This window comes from Dendrobates tinctorius, unplaced genomic scaffold (assembly GCF_039654945.1).
Source record: "Dendrobates tinctorius isolate UK_male_01 unplaced genomic scaffold, ASM3965494v1 ptg000086l, whole genome shotgun sequence".
In the NCBI taxonomy this organism is placed as follows: Eukaryota; Metazoa; Chordata; class Amphibia; order Anura; family Dendrobatidae; genus Dendrobates; species Dendrobates tinctorius.
The window spans coordinates 8,684,488-8,705,082 of NW_027361754.1; the positions used below are offsets into that span (position 1 = coordinate 8,684,488).

The 20,595-nt window shown below is 43.8% G+C and overlaps 1 protein-coding gene across 4 annotated transcripts in view; it reads right to left on the reverse strand.

Annotated features, from left to right (window-relative positions):
* Positions 1–20,595, reverse strand: part of CLSTN1 (calsyntenin 1) — a 121,815-nt gene that overhangs the window by 25,970 nt on the left and 75,250 nt on the right. For all 4 annotated transcript variants that reach the window (XM_073585004.1, XM_073585003.1, XM_073585000.1 and 1 more), the window contains 6 exons: positions 13,682–13,890; positions 12,393–12,542; positions 12,056–12,241; positions 11,017–11,265; positions 4,492–4,613; positions 1,182–1,344 (listed from right to left, as the gene is read on the reverse strand). In XM_073585004.1, the coding sequence (XP_073441105.1) occupies positions 1,182–1,344; positions 4,492–4,613; positions 11,017–11,265; positions 12,056–12,241; positions 12,393–12,542; positions 13,682–13,890 (1,079 nt within the window). The remainder of the gene's footprint in view (positions 1–1,181; positions 1,345–4,491; positions 4,614–11,016; positions 11,266–12,055; positions 12,242–12,392; positions 12,543–13,681; positions 13,891–20,595) is intronic.

Below are 20,595 nucleotides of genomic sequence, written 5' to 3' on the forward strand. Positions count from 1 at the left end.
TTGGAGAAGGCACCCTTCTAATATCAGGGACCTGGAGCAGTTTGCCAAAGAAGAATGGTCTAAAATTCCAGCAGAGCATTGTAAGAAACTCATTGATGGTTACCGGAAGCGGTTGGTCGCGGTTATGTTGGCTAAAGGTTGTGCAACCAAGTATTAGGCTGAGGGTGCCAATACTTTTGTCTGGCCCATTTTTGGAGTTTTGTGTGAAATGATCAATGTTTTGCTTTTTGCTTCATTCTCTTTTGTGTTTTTTCATTTAAGACAGATTAAATGAAGATAATAATACCAAAGAATTTGTGTTTGCAATCATTTTCAGGAATAAACTGAGTATTATCTGACAGAATTGCAGGGGTGTCAATACTTTTGGCCACAACTGTATATAATATTCCTTAATCTTTCAGTTACCAACACGGAGATCAATAGAAGAGAAAAATGTGTAAAGCACAAGACCGCCTGATGGTCCCACACATCACGTCACTGATCAGTCTATGAGGAGCCTAAGGCCGGGGTCACACTAACCGACGCAAAATACGGTCAGTATTTTACATGCGTAATACGGATGAATGACCCCTAAACAGTGCTCCGTATGTCATCCGTAATCAAGGTGTGGTTGCGTATTTTGGGCATGTGAGCATCCGTATGTAATCCGTATGGCGAGATTTTCTCGTCACCTTGGAAAATGGACATATAATAGAGCCCTATGACAGGTTTTATAACAGAAAGCAAAGAATAGATATAGACTCATAGAATGCATATATATATATATATATATATATATATATTCTATGTGTCTATATCTATTCTTTCTTTCTTTATTAAACCTGTCAGTGTGAGCTTACTGTATAGCGCACTGAATTACCAGCTTTGCTAAAAGACACCAGGTGCGTATTTCTCGCAAGTCACACGTGTGGTCCGTGTGTAATCCGTATTTTTTGCGCACCCATAGACTTGCATTGGCGTACTACGGGCGTAGTACTCTGACAATCGTAGCATGCTGCGATTGGCACGGAGCGTAGAATACGGATGAGAAATATACGGCTGGTGCGAGGGACCCCATAGAGAATCATTTGTCCGTGTCTAATGCGTGCTTTTTGCGCCTCTCACTCTCCCGTATCCCTCGCCAGTGTGACTCCGGCCTTACAGACATACTCAGCCCTACAGATTACAGACTGGACTGTTACCTTGCCAGCATGCGCCCACCACCAGCTGAGTGTCCAGTTTAGTGGGATGTAGCGGGTAATCCTCCGTCACGGTGGAAGGATCGTATGAAACACCATCGACATAGAGCGTGACTGTGGGTAAGTCAATGGTCAGGACATAGTGATGCCATTCCTTGTCACAGGCCTGGGGACACAAAAACATGAGAGCGTCATTCATTTCTTATGAATTTCAAGTCGTCTATGAGGGACATAAAAAAAAAAAAAAATCACAAACCACAACATTCCCACATGAAGCGCTGATGACGAGGTGCCATTTACAGTAGATGAGAAGATGGGAAGCAAATGCAACCTCTATGTCAGGGAAAGTCTGGCTATCGTCAGTACTGTCACTGAGGTTATGTGAATGGTGTAAAGGCAATGTCCAGGCACAGGAGAAAATTCTGCAGTCAGGCTGCTGAAATGTGACAGTGTGCAACTTTGTGGTCGCTGCCGAATTGTCTCTCCTGGCCGCTCTCAATACAAAAGATTGTTGGCAGCAGGCCGCAAGTGTGAAAATCACATACATGTCATCATGTGATTGCCCACTCGTACCGTACCAGGGAATCCTGACACTGTCACTATTCAGCACAGTGAATGCAGACTTTTCTTCTGAGACCGGACGAGCGCTTTAATTACCAACTTCACACTTTTTATGTCTCTAAATTTCTTCAGCCATAACTAACTTTTTTTTTTTTGGGGGGGTGGGTGGGGGAGGTTAATTTGTTTTGGGTGTGCATGCAAATTACTGTGATGTATATAGATAGATAGATAGATAGATAGATATAGATCTAGAGAGAAAAACGTGTAGCCTTTTTTCATTATCATTAATTTTTAATAACACATTTTTATTTTTTTATTCTATTTCTGCACCAGCATAGAAGAGGGTTCTTCACGGTAAGAGCAGTGAGGCTCTGGAATTCTCTTCCTGAGGAAGTGGTGATGGCCAACTCACTGAATGAATTTAAGAAAGGAATGGATGCTTTTCTTGTGAGTAACAGTATAGAAGGTTACGAATAACAGAATATTATAGGTAGATGGTTGACCCAGCTAAGGCCTCTTTCACACTTCAGTTTTTTGCATCAGTCAAAATCCGCCAAAAGGACAGATGCAGGATCCGTTTTAGAACTGATGACAACGGATGCCACCCATCCGTTTTTTTGACGGATCCGCAAAATGAAGAATGAGAGAGAGAGAGAGAGAATTTTTTTTTTGTCCGGCACCCAGAAAGAATTTTGGGTTAAATGAGTGTCTGGAGGATCCGCCAGAAAAAAAAACGTTGCAAGCTCCGTTTTGAAATCTTAGAGGATGGTGACGGACAGCAACTTTTGGCGGATCCTCAAAAAAAACGGATGCAACGGACAGCAATTCGTCACAATCCGCCATTAATGAAAGTCAATGGAGAAAAAAAACGGATCCTCAAAAGAAAATTGAGGATCCGTTTTTTTCAAAACCTGGCGGATTGTGACTGATTGGAAAAAACTGAAGTGTGAAAGAGGCCTTAGGGGAAGGAATTTTTTTCCCTATGGAGAAAATTGGCTTCTACTCTGTGGGTTTTTTGCCTTCCCCAGGATCAACAATGCAGAACAGCTGCACTAAAAACAGGCCGAACTAGATGGACATAAGGTCTTCCTTCAGCCTTCAAAACTATGTTACTATATATTCATTATACTATTTACCATTGTTATGTCTTGGGTCACTAAAAAAAAAGCTTAGAGTATATGAAGAAGAAAAGCTTTGACCCACAAGGTTAACTACACAGGGTCACCTAAACCTGATCGGAGGATGGGGGGGGATACTTTAATCTCTCTTAATTGAGGCAATCAAAGTTTGTTTTACGGTCTTCTACCATTACAGCTCCGGCTGCCTGGGAATTAATCAGCCAAGCACTGGCTCTAGCGCTACACAGGTCACTTATGCAGGACTTTCCCTACTTCACCATGGTCCCATGGTTTTTGCGATGCTTTAGAACTGGGACTCTATCAACGGCTGCTGTGAAAAGGTCCATTGGCTGCCGTTATCAAAGCCAAATATTGAGTAAAATATGATCAGTCAGATGTCAATCTTCAATGCAGGAAAAACAGAACAGTATGAGAATGTCTTCAGAGAACCAAAAACTAAAGTGACCTCCATGCCCGCTGATGACATTCACACCATTGGTACAGGTACAGCGGGCACCAGGAGGGCAGAACGGCCTGGTATCTGGTTACACTGAAGACATGAAGTCGAGAACGGTACAAGTTGATCCTACTAGGAAGCGGCATAAGGTCACATTGGCATCTGACTGCAGCCCCCTGGGGCAGATAGTGTAACAACCACTAGCATCGAAGGGCTTCAGTAGTGAAAATATCAGAAGCAGGTGGCGAGATGCAACGTACTGCCATTCTAGGAATGGGGGAACGGGGGGAGCAAGACAGACTTCACCTCCTGCAAATTGTTTTATGTCGTCATCCACTAATTGGAGCTGAGAATTTTTTTTAATTTTAGGCAAAATGAGAATCCTGCCTTTTGGTTACTTACTCTTTAGTTTTCAAGTGAATGTAACCTCCTATGATATCTGTAGTTGCAGCCCGGCCGTGGGAGGGTTTGCACCGGTCAGACCACGTGTCAGTCTGTGATTGAGCATCTCTGCAGGGGCCTGCAGCCTCTCTAAATATTGACAAAGAGCCTCTTGAGGTACACTAAATTCCTGATATTTCCCCTCGGAGCTGTGCTCTGCAATGTGACAGCGAGGCTCGTCTGCAAGTGTTTATTGGAAATCATGTTTGCTGTGCAGTAACAAGCGACCCGCGCTGCCTACCGCAATCTGCTGCAGAAGCAGCCACACCCGAGGGGAAGATGCACAACGCTAAGTCAGGACAGAGACCGGTTTTGTAGTTATTTTTCATTCTTCTGTCTGAAATTTCAGAAAATCACAAATTTAAAGAAGAAAACCAAACAGCAGTCAGAATTCACTCAGGAACTGCTTCTGTGGAAATTCTATGGTATAAGAGCTGCAGGAGCGATCTGAGGACGGCCTAGTTGCTGCAGTCTGCAGCCCTTCCTTCACAAATTAGACATTTCCGGCTGTCCTGGAGATTCCCCCCTCAGCTAATAGAAGTAATTTTAGCTATTAACATCATCTTCAGGGACTGGTCTTGGATCGATCCAATAATACATTGCATCTTGTGCGTCTACACTAGTGAATGTGTCCTTAGGCCGCATGTTACCCACCTCGCACACGTGGCGGCATCCACATCGCTCCCATCTGGAGGATCTGTGCGGCGCATTACAAGACATAACAAAAGCCCCGTACCTGGTTTAACTTCCAGTGAAACTCTGCGGGTTTGTACAATTTCTCCTCTGTGGGTTCTTGTCGGAACAGGAAACCCAGCTTGCAGTTGTGAACATAGAGAGAGTAATGGTGTCGATTCATATCTAGGCAGGAAGCAGAAGACAAATGGCAAAAGATCAGTGAACAGCGAGGAGCGAGTCCGTGACCGGTCCCAAATCCTGCAAAACCATACCGCACATCAGGTGAGAGCGTCATTGTGCACGTTGGGTTTATTCACAGGTATATTTTAATAAAAAATATGAAGGGATCTTATAAATGGAATAAAAATCCAATTTGCTCCCCTCATGCAACAACCAAAATGGTGATTAGTCAGTTTCTAATACTACTAATAAACAGTAGGAGCGAGAAGCGAATGATACCGGATGATGATCAGAACGTGGCGAGCATCGTATATGTGTACAGTTTATGGTCATGAAGGATCATTACTACGATCGCACACCCACGCACAGCCTACATTACTGTCGGCAGCACGTTCCCTGCTTACACGATGGGATGTGCTGCTTGACTTTTCTGTCCACATGAAGGATGCAATCTGCTGATAAATGACAAATTGTTTGTGGCTAGTCACGGGGCACGTTTACAGGGGCGATGATCGGGAATGAGCGCTCCTGTGAATAGGCCTTAAATCACCTGACAGAGGAAAACAGGATGTTTGGTTGCTTACCGTAAAATCTGTTTCTAGGAGCCTTCATTGGGGGACTTAGGAAACCATGGGTGTAGGCTGCCACTAGGAGGCTAACACTATGGAGAAAAGAGCTCCTCCTCTGCAGTATACACCCCACTGACCGACACTAGGATAATCAGTTAGTGAGAAAGCAATAGGAGAAGCAACATGTAAAAGAGAAAGAAACCACAGAAACCTAAACTGTAACAATGTAATACAATAAACAGAGCTGTTAAACATGGGAGGGTGCTGTGTCCCCCAACAAAGGCTCAGAGAAACAGATTTAATGGTAAGCAACCAAAAATCCGGCTTTCTCTATCGCTTCACTGGGTACACAGGAAACCACGGGACGTCCCAAAGCAGTACTCAAGGGGAGGGAACAGCAGTCATCTCCAATCAGGTCGGAGAACTCACCACCGCCGCCTGCAAAGTCTTTGTACCTAAGCCGCCATCCGCCGAAGCGTAGGCATAGACTGAAAAATTTTGCGAACATGTGGAGGATCGATTATAGTCCTGCAGAGGTGTAGGGCATAGGTCCTATGTGTACCGCCAGGACGCATCCACTGCCGGGGTAGAGTGTGCCTTAAACTCAGAAGAAGGCGTTCTGCTATGACCCAGTAAACCTACAATTGCCATCCGGATCAAGCGCTCATTCGCTGACCTGGAGGCTGGAAGGTCTTTAAACGCACGAGCCCATGTCTCGAAAAAGGGGGGGGGCGGCCTTAGCTGGATAGACACACATCAACACATCACTCTGACCAGGTAAGATGATGAGAGAGCGATACCGAGGATGAGTCCGAGCCAGACGAAAGGAAGGGAATCAAGAATGATGGACAGAGCCATGATGAGAATGTCGGCGAGGTAAGGGAAGGGATGAGCACTGAAACTGTGATCCACAGAATGTGCAAAACTGCTGCCACAGTCTCTGCGAGACTCTGGGAGTGGTGGAGAGCCCGAAAAGAAGGCGATAAAATGGACATGGATAAAGGCTTCCATGGAACAAAAAACTCCTGTGGTTCCCAGGAAGCAATTACTGAACAAAAAGACTCCATCTTGAAAAGACAAAAACTCCTACATTCAGCAATCTTAGATCCACGAATCACGCTGAGGAAAATCCACCAGGACTGTTCCTGGGGGATCTACTCCTCGCGTCACGGAAACGCCCGGAGGAGGATTTAAAGGAAACCTTTTTCCTAACCTGGTAAGCCTGTGACTTCTCTTGGTGGGAGAACTCCTCTGTTGAAAGGAAACGTTGAAAGTGCCGAAACTCCTGTGACAAAGGATAACGACAGGTTTGGCCTGAGGAAGGAGAGAGCTCGTCCCTCCGGTGGCCTCCTTAATAATTTGGTCTAACTTGGAACCAAACAGACGGGAACCCTGGAAAGGCAAGTTGGTAAGGGACTTTATCAAGTAATATACACTCACTGGCCACTTTATTAGGTACACCTGTCCAACTGTGTGTTAAGACTTAATTTCTAATCAGCCAATCACATGGCGGCAACTCAGTGCATTTAGGCATGTAGACATGGTCAAGACAATCTCCTGCAGTTCAAACCGAGCATCAGTATGGGGAAGAAAGGTGATTTGAGTGCCTTTGAACGTGGCATGATTGTTGGTGCCAGAAGGGCTGGTCTGAGAATTTCAGAAACTGCTGATCTACTGGGATTTTCACGCACAACCATCTCTAGGGTTTACAGAGAATGGTCCGAAAAAGAAAAAAAATCCAGTGAGCGGCAGTTCTGTGGCCGGAAATGCCATGTTGATGCCAGAGGTCAGAGGAGAATGGGCAGACTGGTTCGAGCTGATAGAAAGGCAACAGTGACTCAAATTGCCACCCGTTACAACCAAGGTAGGCAGAAGAGCATCTCTGAACGCACAGTGCGTCGAACTTTGAGGCAGATGGGCTACAGCAGCAGAAGACCACACTGGGTACCACTCCTCTCAGCTAAGAACAGGAAACTGAGGCTACAATTTGCACAAGCTCATCGAAATTGGACAGTAGAAGATTGGAAAAACATTGCCTGGTCTGATGAGTCTCGATTTCTGCTGCGACATTCGGATGGTAGGGTCAGAATTTGGCGTAAACAACATGAAAGCATGGATCCATCCTGCCTTGTATCAACGGTTCAGGCTGGTGGTGGTGGTGTCATGGTGTGGGGAATTTTTTCTGGGCACTCTTTGGGCCCCTTGGTACCAATTGAGCATCGTTGCAACGCCACAGCCTACCTGAGTATTGTTGCTGACCATGTCCATCCCTTTATGACCACAATGTACCCAACATCTGATGGCTACTTTCAGCAGGATAATGCGCCATGTCATAAAGCTCGAATCATCTCAGATTGGTTTCTTGAACATGACAATGAGTTTACTGTACTCAAATGGCCTCCTCAGTCACCAGATCTCAATCCAATAGAGCATCTTTGGGATGTGGTGGAACGGGTGATTCGCATCAGGGATGTGCAGCCGACAAATCTGCGCCAACTGTGTGATGCCATCATGTCAATATGGTCCAAAATCTCTGAGGAATGCTTCCAGCACCTTGTTGAATCTCTGCCACGAAGAATTGAGGCAGTTCTGAAGGCAAAAGGGGGTCCAACCCCTTACTAGCATGGTGTACCTAATAAAGTGGCCAGTGAGTGTATATATATATTGAGGAACAGCACCTGAATTGGATGCTGTTCCTTTTCTTTTCTGAGTTAATTTTTGTCCAGTTGGGTCTATGGACTTGGAGCGGGCATCCTGATGTTTTTCTGATGTGCTGTCGACTATTGTTGTTCTTTTGAGGATATGTCCGCCTGCCACGCCTTAAGCTAAATGGTCCTTCGGATGGCCACGATATTCCTGAACGCCTGATCAGCACATGCAGCGGCGTCCATGGAGGCAGATACCATGTACTTCCCTGCAAGAGTGATTTAGTCCGCGAGGTCGGCCAATTTCTCCGTTCAGGCTCCAGAAAGAATGTCTTGACGGAGAAGCTTAGCCCATGCGCCTATAGTCTTTGCCACCCAGGTGGAGGTAAAGGCAAGGCATAATGTAGCGGCGACCACTTCAAAGGCTGACCTTGCCAAGGACTCGATGAGTCTGTCGTTGGTATACTTGAGGGATGCTCCATCTGGGAGAGTAGGGACCGTATTGGTGAAAAGTTTGGAAACGGGAGGATCCACAGTCGGAGAAATGGTCCAGTTCTCAGTGAGTTCAGGAGAGAAGCGATATAGGATACCGAGGCGCTTCCCTCTTTGGAAGCGGCTGGTCGGGTTGTCCAGTTACTTGGAAAGTAGATCCTCAAATTCTGTATGAGTGGCAAAGACCTTTGTAGCTGATCTCAACCATCTAAACGAAACCGCCTTTTATGCTGGCTCCGTAGCGGTATCCTTAATGTTAAAGGTCAGTTTGACTGCCATGATGAGGCTCTGGACCATGTCTCTCCTATTCAAGGTGAGAATCCAGGTCCGGGTAACCCTCAGACAGCACATCCGAAACCTCCACAGCTGACTCTGGGGAAGAGGAATGAGATAAAAATGTCCGCCGGTGGAGGCCAGGGGGAGAAAGCCACCGGAAAATGGCGGCCACAGAGAGCGGGTGGAGGGCTGGCAGTGCCGCGAAAAGGCACGCAGATGCCGAGATGCAGAGAGAGAGAGGGAGGGGCGTGGGCTGAAAAGTCCGCTCACTGAGACTGGATGGAGAGGCGGAGCTAACCGCCAGAGCAAGAGACAGAGAAACCCTCTCAATGGAGCCGGAAAGAGTGAGCGGAGCTAACCGCAGAAGCCAGGAAGAGATGTGTCATCAATGGATGGGAGAAAAGCCCTCCTGAAGACACTAAGGAGAAGGAGGCAGAGCCAAACGCCGGGACTAGGCCGCGCTGAAGCGGGTGCCTAAATAAGTAGCAAAGGCCCGGAAATAGCCTTTCCGAGCTATGAAATACAGCAAAAGGTACCCAGTAGACAGGGAAGCGAAGATTCAGTACTGAGGACAGTGTCATTTATCACACAGTCAGGTAACCGCCAGAATAAAGGCGGAAACAGGCCCTATATAGAGAAGAAAACCCTGAATTAAAATTTTGGGAAGAGAGGTAGGGGGAGGTAAGACTCATCCATCCTCTTCTGTTGTTTTCCTCCATCTTCCTCTATGTCTTCTTATCTTCATCTTTCTTTAGCCCCTTCTTTCTTCATTACTCAAATCTTCTCCTCCGACACCTCTGGACCAGAATCTTGCAGAAAGTGGGAGAGATAAAGAGAGATGTACCTCTCCATCTGACGCATTCCAAGAATCTGAGTATGTGGGACGTACATGACTCCTTAAACCGAGAGGCTCTGGTGGGCGAGTGGGTAGGAGAAGGGTGCCAGGACCAAAAACGGATCACCTAAACACTCTTTTGTGTTAGGAACCGGGGTCCTGGCGACTAGACATATGAGGATACGGAGAGGCAGTACATGCTGTACTCATAGTCTCTACGTGGGAGTACATTTGTGATCATTCACTCTATATCCCTCCAGAGGTAAAGGAGAAGATCCATCTGATAAAGAAGAGACGTTACTGGAAAACAACGAAATCCGAGGTAGATATGGGTCTAGTGAAAGACCCATGTCCACCATCTACTGACAGTAAGCTAAACTGATTATCCTAGTGCCGGTCGGTGGGGTGTACACTGGGGAGGAGCTAACTATTTTCTGCATAGTGTTAGCCTCCTAATGGCAGCAGCATACACCCATGGTTTCCTGTGTCCCCCAATGAAGCGATAGAGAAACACTAATTTCCCTTTTATCTATAAAACCCATTTTGCAGCAGTTTTACGGCCACTTCTTGTGCACTAAATATCAACCTGCAAATCTATGAATTCAGCTGTGGAATATGATACATTGGATAATTCAGGATTAGATCGTTATTACTATGTAATTATGGAATTATGAAGTGGTTGGGAGAAAAATATATGTCAGCTCCTTGATAAAACTTATTTGCCTCATTAGCCACCTGTCAATCACCTTTCAGGAGTTAGAGGGAATTTATTCTAAATCCTTGGCAAAACAAAAAAAATACTTACCTAGGATCGAGTCTCATGCATCAGATATCCCACAGAGACACAAGCAGAGCTCGGTTTACTTATTTTTAGTAAAAAAAAAAAAATTTAAAGTCTATTAATGGAGGGCAGGGATCGCATGGGGTCACATTTCACTTCCCACAGACAACAGGGCTCTGTGCTCCTCCATTAATGTGCAGTCAGATCAATGCCTCCTCTGTGCAGCAGCTCAGGTGGACGCAGAAATGAAGCCATATCCAGCCTTCTGCTCTTCTTCCCGGCACTGCAGATAATAAGTATAAGCAGCTTTCTATCTGTCCACTGACCACGTACGCTGCTACATGTATAAAAATCGGTGACGCAGGAGTCACAGTACTTATTAGTGAAAGAAGCAGCGTTTTGCTATGCACTATGTCTATGTACATGGTGTAATTAGGGGAGGGGGGGGTCGTTTTGCAAACATAAGAACAGGTCAATAAGGCGGCTTGCTGGCAGATATAATGTCACCTAGATAATTGCTGCATTGCAGTTTCCAGGCCTCTGATGCTCACAACTCGTCATGGAAACAGAAATCAATCCATGCTATATGGCATATCAATAAGCAGGAGCCGGGATGGATCTTCAAATACATCACTACAATACGAGGTTACCACGAGCAGCCAAGGTGCTGTGGAACTACAAGTCTCAGACAGTTACAAATGGCAGAGACTGACGAATGAATACACTTTCTGCATATGTTCCTGAGATCTGCACCTAATGTAGAGTGACGTCCCTGATTAATGACATCGTATACAGGGGGATCCAGTACCTGTCTTGTCAGAATTACACAGGATCGTCTCCTTGTCGCGTCCTCCTGGTCCGTGCCTCATCCACACTGATATAACAAACGGCTCCTTCAGGTCGGCAGTAACAATCCCATCGGGAACCTTGACGGCTTGTGTGCCATTGAACTCAAACATCAGATCACTGTCATGGCCGTTATCGGTGGACAGCCCCACGGTCCAGTTGGCAGCGTTACTGGGGGGAGGCAGCAGCTCGGCGGTGCTGGATGAAGCACCTAGAATGAAAATAATAATTAGTAAATGGCAATTAATAATGTCACATCTAAATTTTATTAAGGCTATGTACCCACGTGGCGATTCTCAAGCAGAATATTCCTGAGCAGAATTGCACACCCTGCTCCTGGGAAAACGCATGCGGTTTTTGACGCGGTTTTTTAAGCGTTTGTCAAGCATTTTTGCATGCGTATTCCTAAGCGTTTTTGCCCATACAATTGATGGTATGCGGAATTGCGGGCGATTCCGCAAAATTAATGAACATGCTGCATTTTTTACCGTTAAGCGATTCCGCAGCGGTAAAAAAACACACCATTGGCACAACATGTGCATTTTCTATTAGGAACGCTTGGAATGCTTTTTTAAGCGTTTCCGCGGCAGAATTGCGCATTTAAAAATGCTGCGGAAACGCTTAAACGCTACGTGGGCACACAGCCTAAATGTGATACTTTTCATGGGGTCCTAAACTAAAAAAAAAATATGCAAGTTACTCTTCAATAAAAACCGGCCGATGTCATGAACTAATGGGAATTCTGGTCAGAGGGTTTGATAACGCCATAATCACATCGCATCTGCTGGTACATGGGAGCATGCACATTTTATGGACCAGAATTGTGCATACAAGGGCAGACCCTGCACTGTCTGCGATGTGGTCGAGAGCACGGAGAGACATACAGACCCAGTCACATCTTCAATTTGCAGACGGGACTGGAACGATCGTTACAACATCCATCTGAACCCAGGCACACCCTGCTACCCTAAAATCATAACACAATGGCTTCTGGCTCTTACCGCACAGCCTGTGAATAGACTTCTCCGAATAGGTATCTCGGTCGCACCCCTTGCCGATGTGACTGGTTTCCAGTTGTACTGTGGCCTGAATGGATGTGATGGGCTCATCACATGTCTCCAGATGCATACCAGGGAACAGCGCCAAGGACCCAGTGCCGGGCTCGTACTCTATCCGCTTACTCCAACCTGCAACAGAACCAGAGAAACTGCTAACAGTACTGACCCTCATGTCCTCCAATTTTGCAGTATGTCGGTGCAGCAATGTTACAATTTCTCAGATTGTGCAAACATAAGAAGAACCACAAGTACAAGCCATGCCTTCCAGGAAATCACCCACCTTGCAAACTTGCTTTACATGTTGGTTTAATGTTGATCTTGACCAGGATGTCCTCGCTCGCCCGCTTCTTCCCGCAGTCATAGGCGGTGACCGTGAGCTTATACTGACGTTCTTTTCCATAATTCAGCTTCTCTGTGTTCTTGATGTAACCTGCGGTAAAATAGATTATGTTTTATAGTGATTGCATCATCTAACACCGGACATCAGACCAAGGGAAAAATAAAAGTCTTATACATCTGAGTAGACTGATGGCTTTTGCCTTACAACAAGTTGATTGGTTTTGGAATCACCTCATTGCAGGCATCTTTTTACATGCCTGCATTACATTTGTCGCCTTGTGCCTTGTTTTTTGGCTACTCACATCAATTTTGTTTGTCAGATTATCAAACTTTTATGACAAGTTCAATACAAACTGATTAAACAAAAAAATTCTGCATCAAGGTTTCCGACTGGTACATTGTAAGGAAGATGTGACAACTTTATGTGGGTGTTCGTGGTTCCTGTCCTCAACAAACCTATCACAGAAGTATGACAATGGCCGGTGGCCTTGTTTCTACCCAAATTCAACACCGGTTCCTATGGATGTGTTTACACTGGCTGTCTGACACATGGTAATTAAATGACCGCCGACAAGCTACATGAAAGCGATCATATAATAGCATGTTTCCACAGGCTGACCATGTGCACTGAACATTCGATGGTACGACTGTTCTGTGCACACAAAATAACATTGTTTTCAGCAGCGCGTACTGTTTACATAGGACGACATGCTACAGAGAACGATGCAGAATATTTCACCAGAGCATTTTGTTTATTCATCGGAGACTGGCAGCCTGTGTAGACTAGCAGATTATTGAGAAAGTAGTATTTCTGGGAGCTCGTTCCCATTTATCATAAAGGTCCATTAGCTGCTACTGAACTTATGGCAGAGAAAGGACAAAGGGTGTGTGCACACGATGCGGATTCCGCTGCGGATCCGCAGCAGTTTTTGCTGTGGTGTACAGTACCTTTATTTTCAATGGAAAATATAAACTGCAGTTCACATGCTGCGGATTTTTCCGCAGTTTTCAATCCGCAGCATGTCCCTTCTTTGTTCGGAATCCGTAGCGGTTTCACACCTGCTCCATTGTACGGGTGTCAAACCGCAGGCTAATCCGCAGATAAAACGCATTTACCTGCGGATTTTGCAAAATCCGAGCGGAAAAATCCGCAGCAGAATCCGCAACGAGTGCACACACCCAAAGAGACCTGGCAGACGTGAAAACTGGAGCTTGGGATCGGGCACTTACCATCTTTATCCACAGTGAAGGGTACATCAGGTGTGACAATTTCATAGCTGCAGATCTGGCTGAACTGAGGGGAGCAGTCGGCATCCACAGCCTCCACCTTCAGGATATTGTCGTATTTCTTTCCCTCGATGACTGTGGCCTTGTAGGATTTCTCCTTAAACACTGGTGCGTACTCGTTCACGTCATTCACTTGGATGTGCACGGTTGCCCTGCAGCGAGGTAATAACATTATTGCCATGAGATCAGCAGGACGCCTAATTACTGGAAAACAGCCTCTGATGAACGGGTCCCGCTGGTTCCCTCTGACAAAAAATCCCACTGCTGAGATTGTACAACCAGGCGCTGAAAATATTAATAATCTTTTGTAAGTAGGGAAATGCAACATGTAAACCACAGTAAAAGATTTGTACAAGCAGGAGGGACAAAATACTGCACACTGATGCCCGTCTGTTACTATAGGGAGTGACAAGATAACGTGCACACTGGCGCTGATTCCTGAAGGGGTACAGCGAGCCAGCCACTAAATATGAAAATGCCAATACTACCAATGGTATATCAGAATTTGTAGGGACCATATGCCCATGATGATCGCTCGTCAGGTCTTCATCACTTCAGATGGAGCAAGAAAACTGGGCCGTGCCAAACACATAACTAAAATCTAAGGAGTGACTATTGGGGTGGTACATAAAAGAAGTATATGCATTTTGTTGGCACTTAAAGATGCCCGTTATTCAATGAACAGACGTGTCAGTGAGGCAGAGCACAGACAGCAAGTGAAGTGAGCAGAGCCGCATAGTAAATTATGTGCATAAATCACGTTACATGATTCAGAAAACGACCTTTTAAACATTAACGACACGCAACAGGTTTTATAGCAGCTGCTGAAATATCAGCATCACGTCTTCCATTAATTATCTATGGCCACTTTATTTTACAGTAAGGGATGGGGCCGTGGTGATGACCCTTCCACAGATAGAAACAGAAATATCTGCAGGCGAATGTCAGACTCCTACCCTGCTGGTCACTGCAGTGATGGGGACCACCATGGGAGGGACACCCTCTAAGCTCGCAGGCAGGCAGCCAGCTGACATGGGCTAGCAGTGGTCCATCCTCATAAGGTCACTCTGACTGACTCAATATGTTCATTACAGACGAATATATACAGCTCTGGCAAAAATTAAGAGACCACTTTCAAATGTTCAGTTTGTCTGATTTTTCTCTTTATAGGTTTATTTTTGAGTGAAATCTGAATTGTTCTTTTAGTCTATAAACTTCTGACAACATTTCTCCGAATTTCCAAGCAATAAATTTTGTTTTTTTTTCCTGACAAAGAAAAGTTGTCAAAATTAAAAAAAAACCAAAAAACAACAACAACACTGCTTTCAGACCTCAAATAATGCAAAGAAAACAAGTTCATAATCGTTTAGGAACAACAATACTAATGTCATAACTGAGGAAGAGTTCTGAAATCAATATTTTGTGGTATAACCATGATTTTTAATAACAGCTTTTATGCATCTTGGAATACTTGACACAAGTCTGTCACACTACTTCTGGCGCAAAAATGTAAACAGTTCTTCTTTGTTTGATGGCTTGTGACTATCCATCATCCTCTTGATTACATTCCAGAGGTTTTCAATGGGGTTCAGGTCTGGAGAATGGGCTGCCCATGACAGAGTTTTGATGTGGTAGTCTCTTAATTTTTGCCAGAGCTGTATATATAGGAGGCTATATGGGGTGCATACTGGACAGTATACAGGGGGCTGTGTGGGCTTATACTATATATAGGAGGCTACATGGGAGATCGTACTTTATATATGGAGCGATGTGCGGGCTTATATTTTGGGCTGCCCATGACAGGGTTGTGGCGTGATAGTCTCTTAATTTTTTCCAGAGATATACTGTGTGTGTTTGTGTGTATATATATATATATATATATATATATATATATATATATATATATATATACACACACACACACACACACACACAGTACAGACCAAAAGTTTGTACACACCTTCTCATTCAAAGAGTTTTCTTTATTTTCATGACTATGAAAATTGTAGATTCACTCTGAAGGCATCAAAACTATGAATTAACACATGTGGAATTATATAATTAACAAAAAAGTGTGAAACAACTGAAAATAAGTCTTATATTCTAGGTTCTTCAAAGTAGCCACCTTTTGCTTTGATTACTGCTTTGCACACTCTTGGCATTCTCTTGATGAGCATCAAGAGGTAGTCACCGGAAATGGTTTTCACTTCACAGGTGTGCCCTGTCAGGTTTAATAAGTGGGATTTCTTGCCTTATAAATGGGGCTGGGACCATCAGTTGTTTTGCGCAGAAGTCTGGTGGATACACAGCTGATAGTCCTACTGAATAGACTGTTATAATTTGTATTATGGCAAGAAAATAGCAGCTAAGTAAAGAAAAACGAGTGGCCATCATTACTTTAAGAAATAAAGGTCAGCCAGTCCGAAAAATTAGGAAAACTTTGAAAGTGTCCCCAAGTGCAGTGGCAAAAACCATCAAGCGCTACAAAGAACCTGGCTCACATGAGGACCGCCCCAGGAAAGGAAGACCAAGAGTCACATCTGCTGCGGAGGATAAGTTCATCCGAGTCACCAGCCTCAGAAATCACAGGTTAACAGCAGCTCAGATTAGAGACCAGGTCAATGCCACACAGAGTTCTAGCAGCTGACTCATCTCTACAACAACTGTTAAGAGGAGACTTTGTGCAGCAGGCCTTCATGGTAAAATAGCTGCTAGGAAACCACTGCTAAGGACAGGCAACAAGCAGAAGAGACTTGTTTGGGCTAAAGAACACAAGGAATGGACATTAGACCAGTGGAAATCTGTGCTTTGGTCTGATGCGTCCAAATTTGAGATCTTTGGTTCCAACCACCGTGTCTTTGTGCAACATAGAAAAAGTGAACGGATGGACTCTACATGCCTGGTTCCTACTGTGAAGCATGGAGGAGGAGGTGTGATGGTGTGGGGGTGCTTTGCTGGTTTATTCAAAACTGAAGGCATACTGAACCAGCATGGCTACCACAGCATCTTGCAGCGGCATGCTATTCCATCCGGTTTGCGTTTAGTTGGACCATCATTTATTTTTCGACAGGACAATGATCCCAAACACACCTCCAGGCTGTGTAAGGGCTATTTGACTAAGGAGGAGAGTGATGGGGTGCTACGCCAGATGACCTGGCCTCCACAGTCACCAGACCTGAACCCAATCGAGATGGTTTGGGGTGAGCTGGACCGCAGAGTGAAGGCAAAAGGGTCAACAAGTGCTAAGCATCTCTGGGAACTCCTTCAAGACTGTTGGAAGACCATTTCCGGTGACTACCTCTTGAAGCTCATCAAGAGAATGCCAAGAGTGTGCAAAGCAGTAATCAAAGCAAAAGGTGGCTACTTTGAATAACCTAGAATATAAGACATATTTTCAGTTGTTTCACACTTTTTTGTTAACCCCTTCGTGACCGGGCCAATTTTTTAAATTCTGACCAATGTCACTTTATGTGGTCATAACTCTGGAATTCAACAAATCCCAGTGATTTTGATACTGTTTTTTCGTGGCACATTATTATGGTAATAGTAAATTTAGATTGATATATTTTGTATTTATTTATAAAAATATCAGAAACTTGACAAAAACGTAAAAAAAATTGCAGTTTTCAAACTTTGAATGATTATCCCTTTAATCCAGATAGTCATACCACAGAAAAACATGAATAAATAACATTTCCCACATGTCTGCTTTACATCAGCACCATTTTTAAAACTGTCATTTATTTTGTTAGCCTTTTAGGAGGTTTAAAAACGTAGCAGTAATTTTTCATTTTTTCAAGGAAATTTACAAAATTTATTTTTTTGAGGGACCTATCCAGGTTTGAAGTGACTTTAGGGGTCCTATATATTGGAAAACCCCAAAAGTGATACCATTTTATAAACAGCACCCCCTGACATATTGAAAACTGCTGTCAGGTAGTTTATTAACCCTTCAGGTGATTTTCAGGAATTAATGCAAAGTGGTATAGCCGGAATGAAAAAGTGTTTGTTTACCACCTAAATGTCGCTAACTTCTGAACTGACCGCTATATCCGGGAGACTCTAAGGCCGCTATTTGGCCATGAACTGCTATGGCAAACATCAGGATCACAGAATCATGATCTCAGTGTATCAATTAGATTAAAATGCAAGCCCCCACAATCTTTTAACCATTTATTTGATGTAGTCACTTTTGACAGCAGCAACTAAGGGGTTAAACAGATATGGACGGTGCCAACACAGATCATTTGTGATACAGCAAGTTGTCAGATATAGTGGACAGTCAACAGCTGCTGGATTGTCTCCTTTATGGGGATGATATTCTCTTATATCTCAGGTCAGTATATATACATATTGGCGGCCTTGAAGGGGTTAATTATATAATTCCACATGTGTTAATTCATAGTTTTGATGCCTTCAGAGTGAATCCACAATTTTCATAGTCATGAAAATAAAGAAAACTCTTTGAATGAGGTGTGTCCAAACTTTTGGCCTGTACAATATATATGTGTGCATATATATATATATATATATATATATATATATATATATATATATATATATATATATATATATATATATATATATATATATATATAACACACATACACATTGTTTGAAATAAATAAGTCTTTGCAAAATTTCTGCTTCCTTCCCAGAAAACGAGCGTTTTATTTCCGCGGGTTTTTTTTTGCTAAAAAAAACATGCGTTTTTTTCTGTGCGTCTTCTGACAGATAGGAAATAGCTAAAAATGCGGACTTTTCTGCAAAATTAATGAGCATGCTGCGTTTGCGTAATTTATGTATGTATATATACTTACTAATTCATAGGGGTCTTTCAGCAAGATGCACAGTTTCTGGGCAGCAGATATAATGACCCAGAGTCTTTTCTTAGGCTATGTTCACATGCATTGTTTTGTTTTTTTTTGCAAATAAGGAGCTGCATTATACAATACCAGCAAAAGCGGAGATATCAGAAATCTCCTGCAAACGCTTGATTTATATTTTCCTGACTGAATTTGAGATTGCAGTGTTTTATAAATCTGCAGCATTAATTCGGTCAGCATTTCTGGAGCATTTTTTCACTCATAGAAAGCAATGAGAAAATGAAAAAATGCTGCAAAAAAATAACAGACTTTGCTGCAACTTTAGTGAATAAAACTAACTTAATTAAACATGTACTGTAGAGACTGCACACATGTAATCCGCAGCTGAAGAACACTGGAAATCGGGGCGGTCTCGCAGCGTTGCAGGTGGTTCCCGTCCGGCGGGTGCCCTTGTCCTAGATCCGGTGCTTGGCCTATGCAGTGGGGTGGGGCTCCGATGCGTTTGGCTGTTCTCGACGCATTTCATCACACAACCAGATGATTCAGCGGTGACATGGTGCCATAGCCCTAGGGACACTTGACCCCTTGTTCTACCCAACTCTCCTGATGATTCGTGACATGATGGGGCGCGTCAGGAGTGGCAAACTCGCCCCCAACCAGGTTCTAGAAATTAAATAATTTCTGTATACAAAACATAAACGAAGAAAAAGTGGCCATAGACCTCAAAGAGTTTTTCCAAATTAATAATGCCACAGCATCTATTCCAATGATCTGGAAGTCTATGAAGGCTTATCTGAAAGGGATATTTATTAGAGAAATGACTATGAGCAAAATGAAGAAAGTGTTACTATCTCGTTACAGCAGCGCAAAGGGATTCGTCCCATATTTATAAGCTTCGCTCTCAAAATGGGGATTGGGCGGAGTCTATGGGAGAGATTCTGGAGGTTCTGCTTTCATTTTATGATACACTATACTCTTCAAAGGTTAGACCTCCGGAAGAAGAAATTTTCAATTTCTTAGAAATGGCCAGGTTGCCCACACTGTCTGAAGATGAGAGGAGGGCTCTGGATGGTCCCCTGTCACTGGAGGAACTAGAAAATGCTTTATCTTCTATGCCGGGTGGTAAGGCTCCAGGCGTAGATGGCCTCCCTGCAGAGGTGTTTAAATGTTTTAACAAGGCATTACTCCTAAATTTGTTGCAGCTATAAAACCACTCTCTTCCTGCAAGTTCATTAACACCATCTATGACCGAGGCAATTATTACAATTAGGCAAAGATCCTCAGCTTCCAGAGTCATACAGACCTATTTCTCTATTGATGGCAGATATCAAAATATTGGCTAAAATATTAGCTAATGGGTTGTCAGGAATTATGTCTAAAGTTATACATCCGGACCAAACTGGCTTTATGGCCAACAAATCCACAGCAATTAATTTGCACAACCTCTTTTTGAATATGCTGCTCCCAGCGGATAACATTGGGCATAGAGTGGTGCTGTCGTTAGACACAGCAAAGGCCTTCGATAGCATAGAGTGTAGCTTTCTCTGGGAGGTGCTGAAGAAAATGGGGTTCGGACACACGTTTATATCATTGGTGCAGTTGCTATACTCCTCCCCTACAGCAAAAATCAAAGCAAACGGTGAACGGTCTCAAAGCTTCAGATTATATAGACGCACAAGACATTATTGTTTGCCATTGCAATAGAACCCTTAGCGGCAGTAGTGAGGAATTCTTCTGAAGTTAGAGGATTTCAATATGGGAATATAGAAGAGAAGATCACATTATATGCGGAGGACATTCTGCTATTTCTGGGAGACTTTGGTAGATCCTCTCTGAATAGTGTAATGGATACAGTTGTGCCCAAAAGTTTACATACCCCAGCAGGGATTTCACTTTTTTGGCCTTTTTTCAGAGAATATGAATGATAACACCAACACTTTTTCTCCACTCATGGTTAGTGGTTGGGAGAAGCCATTTATTGTCAAACTACTGTGTTTTCTCTTTTTAAATTATGACAACCCAAAACATCCA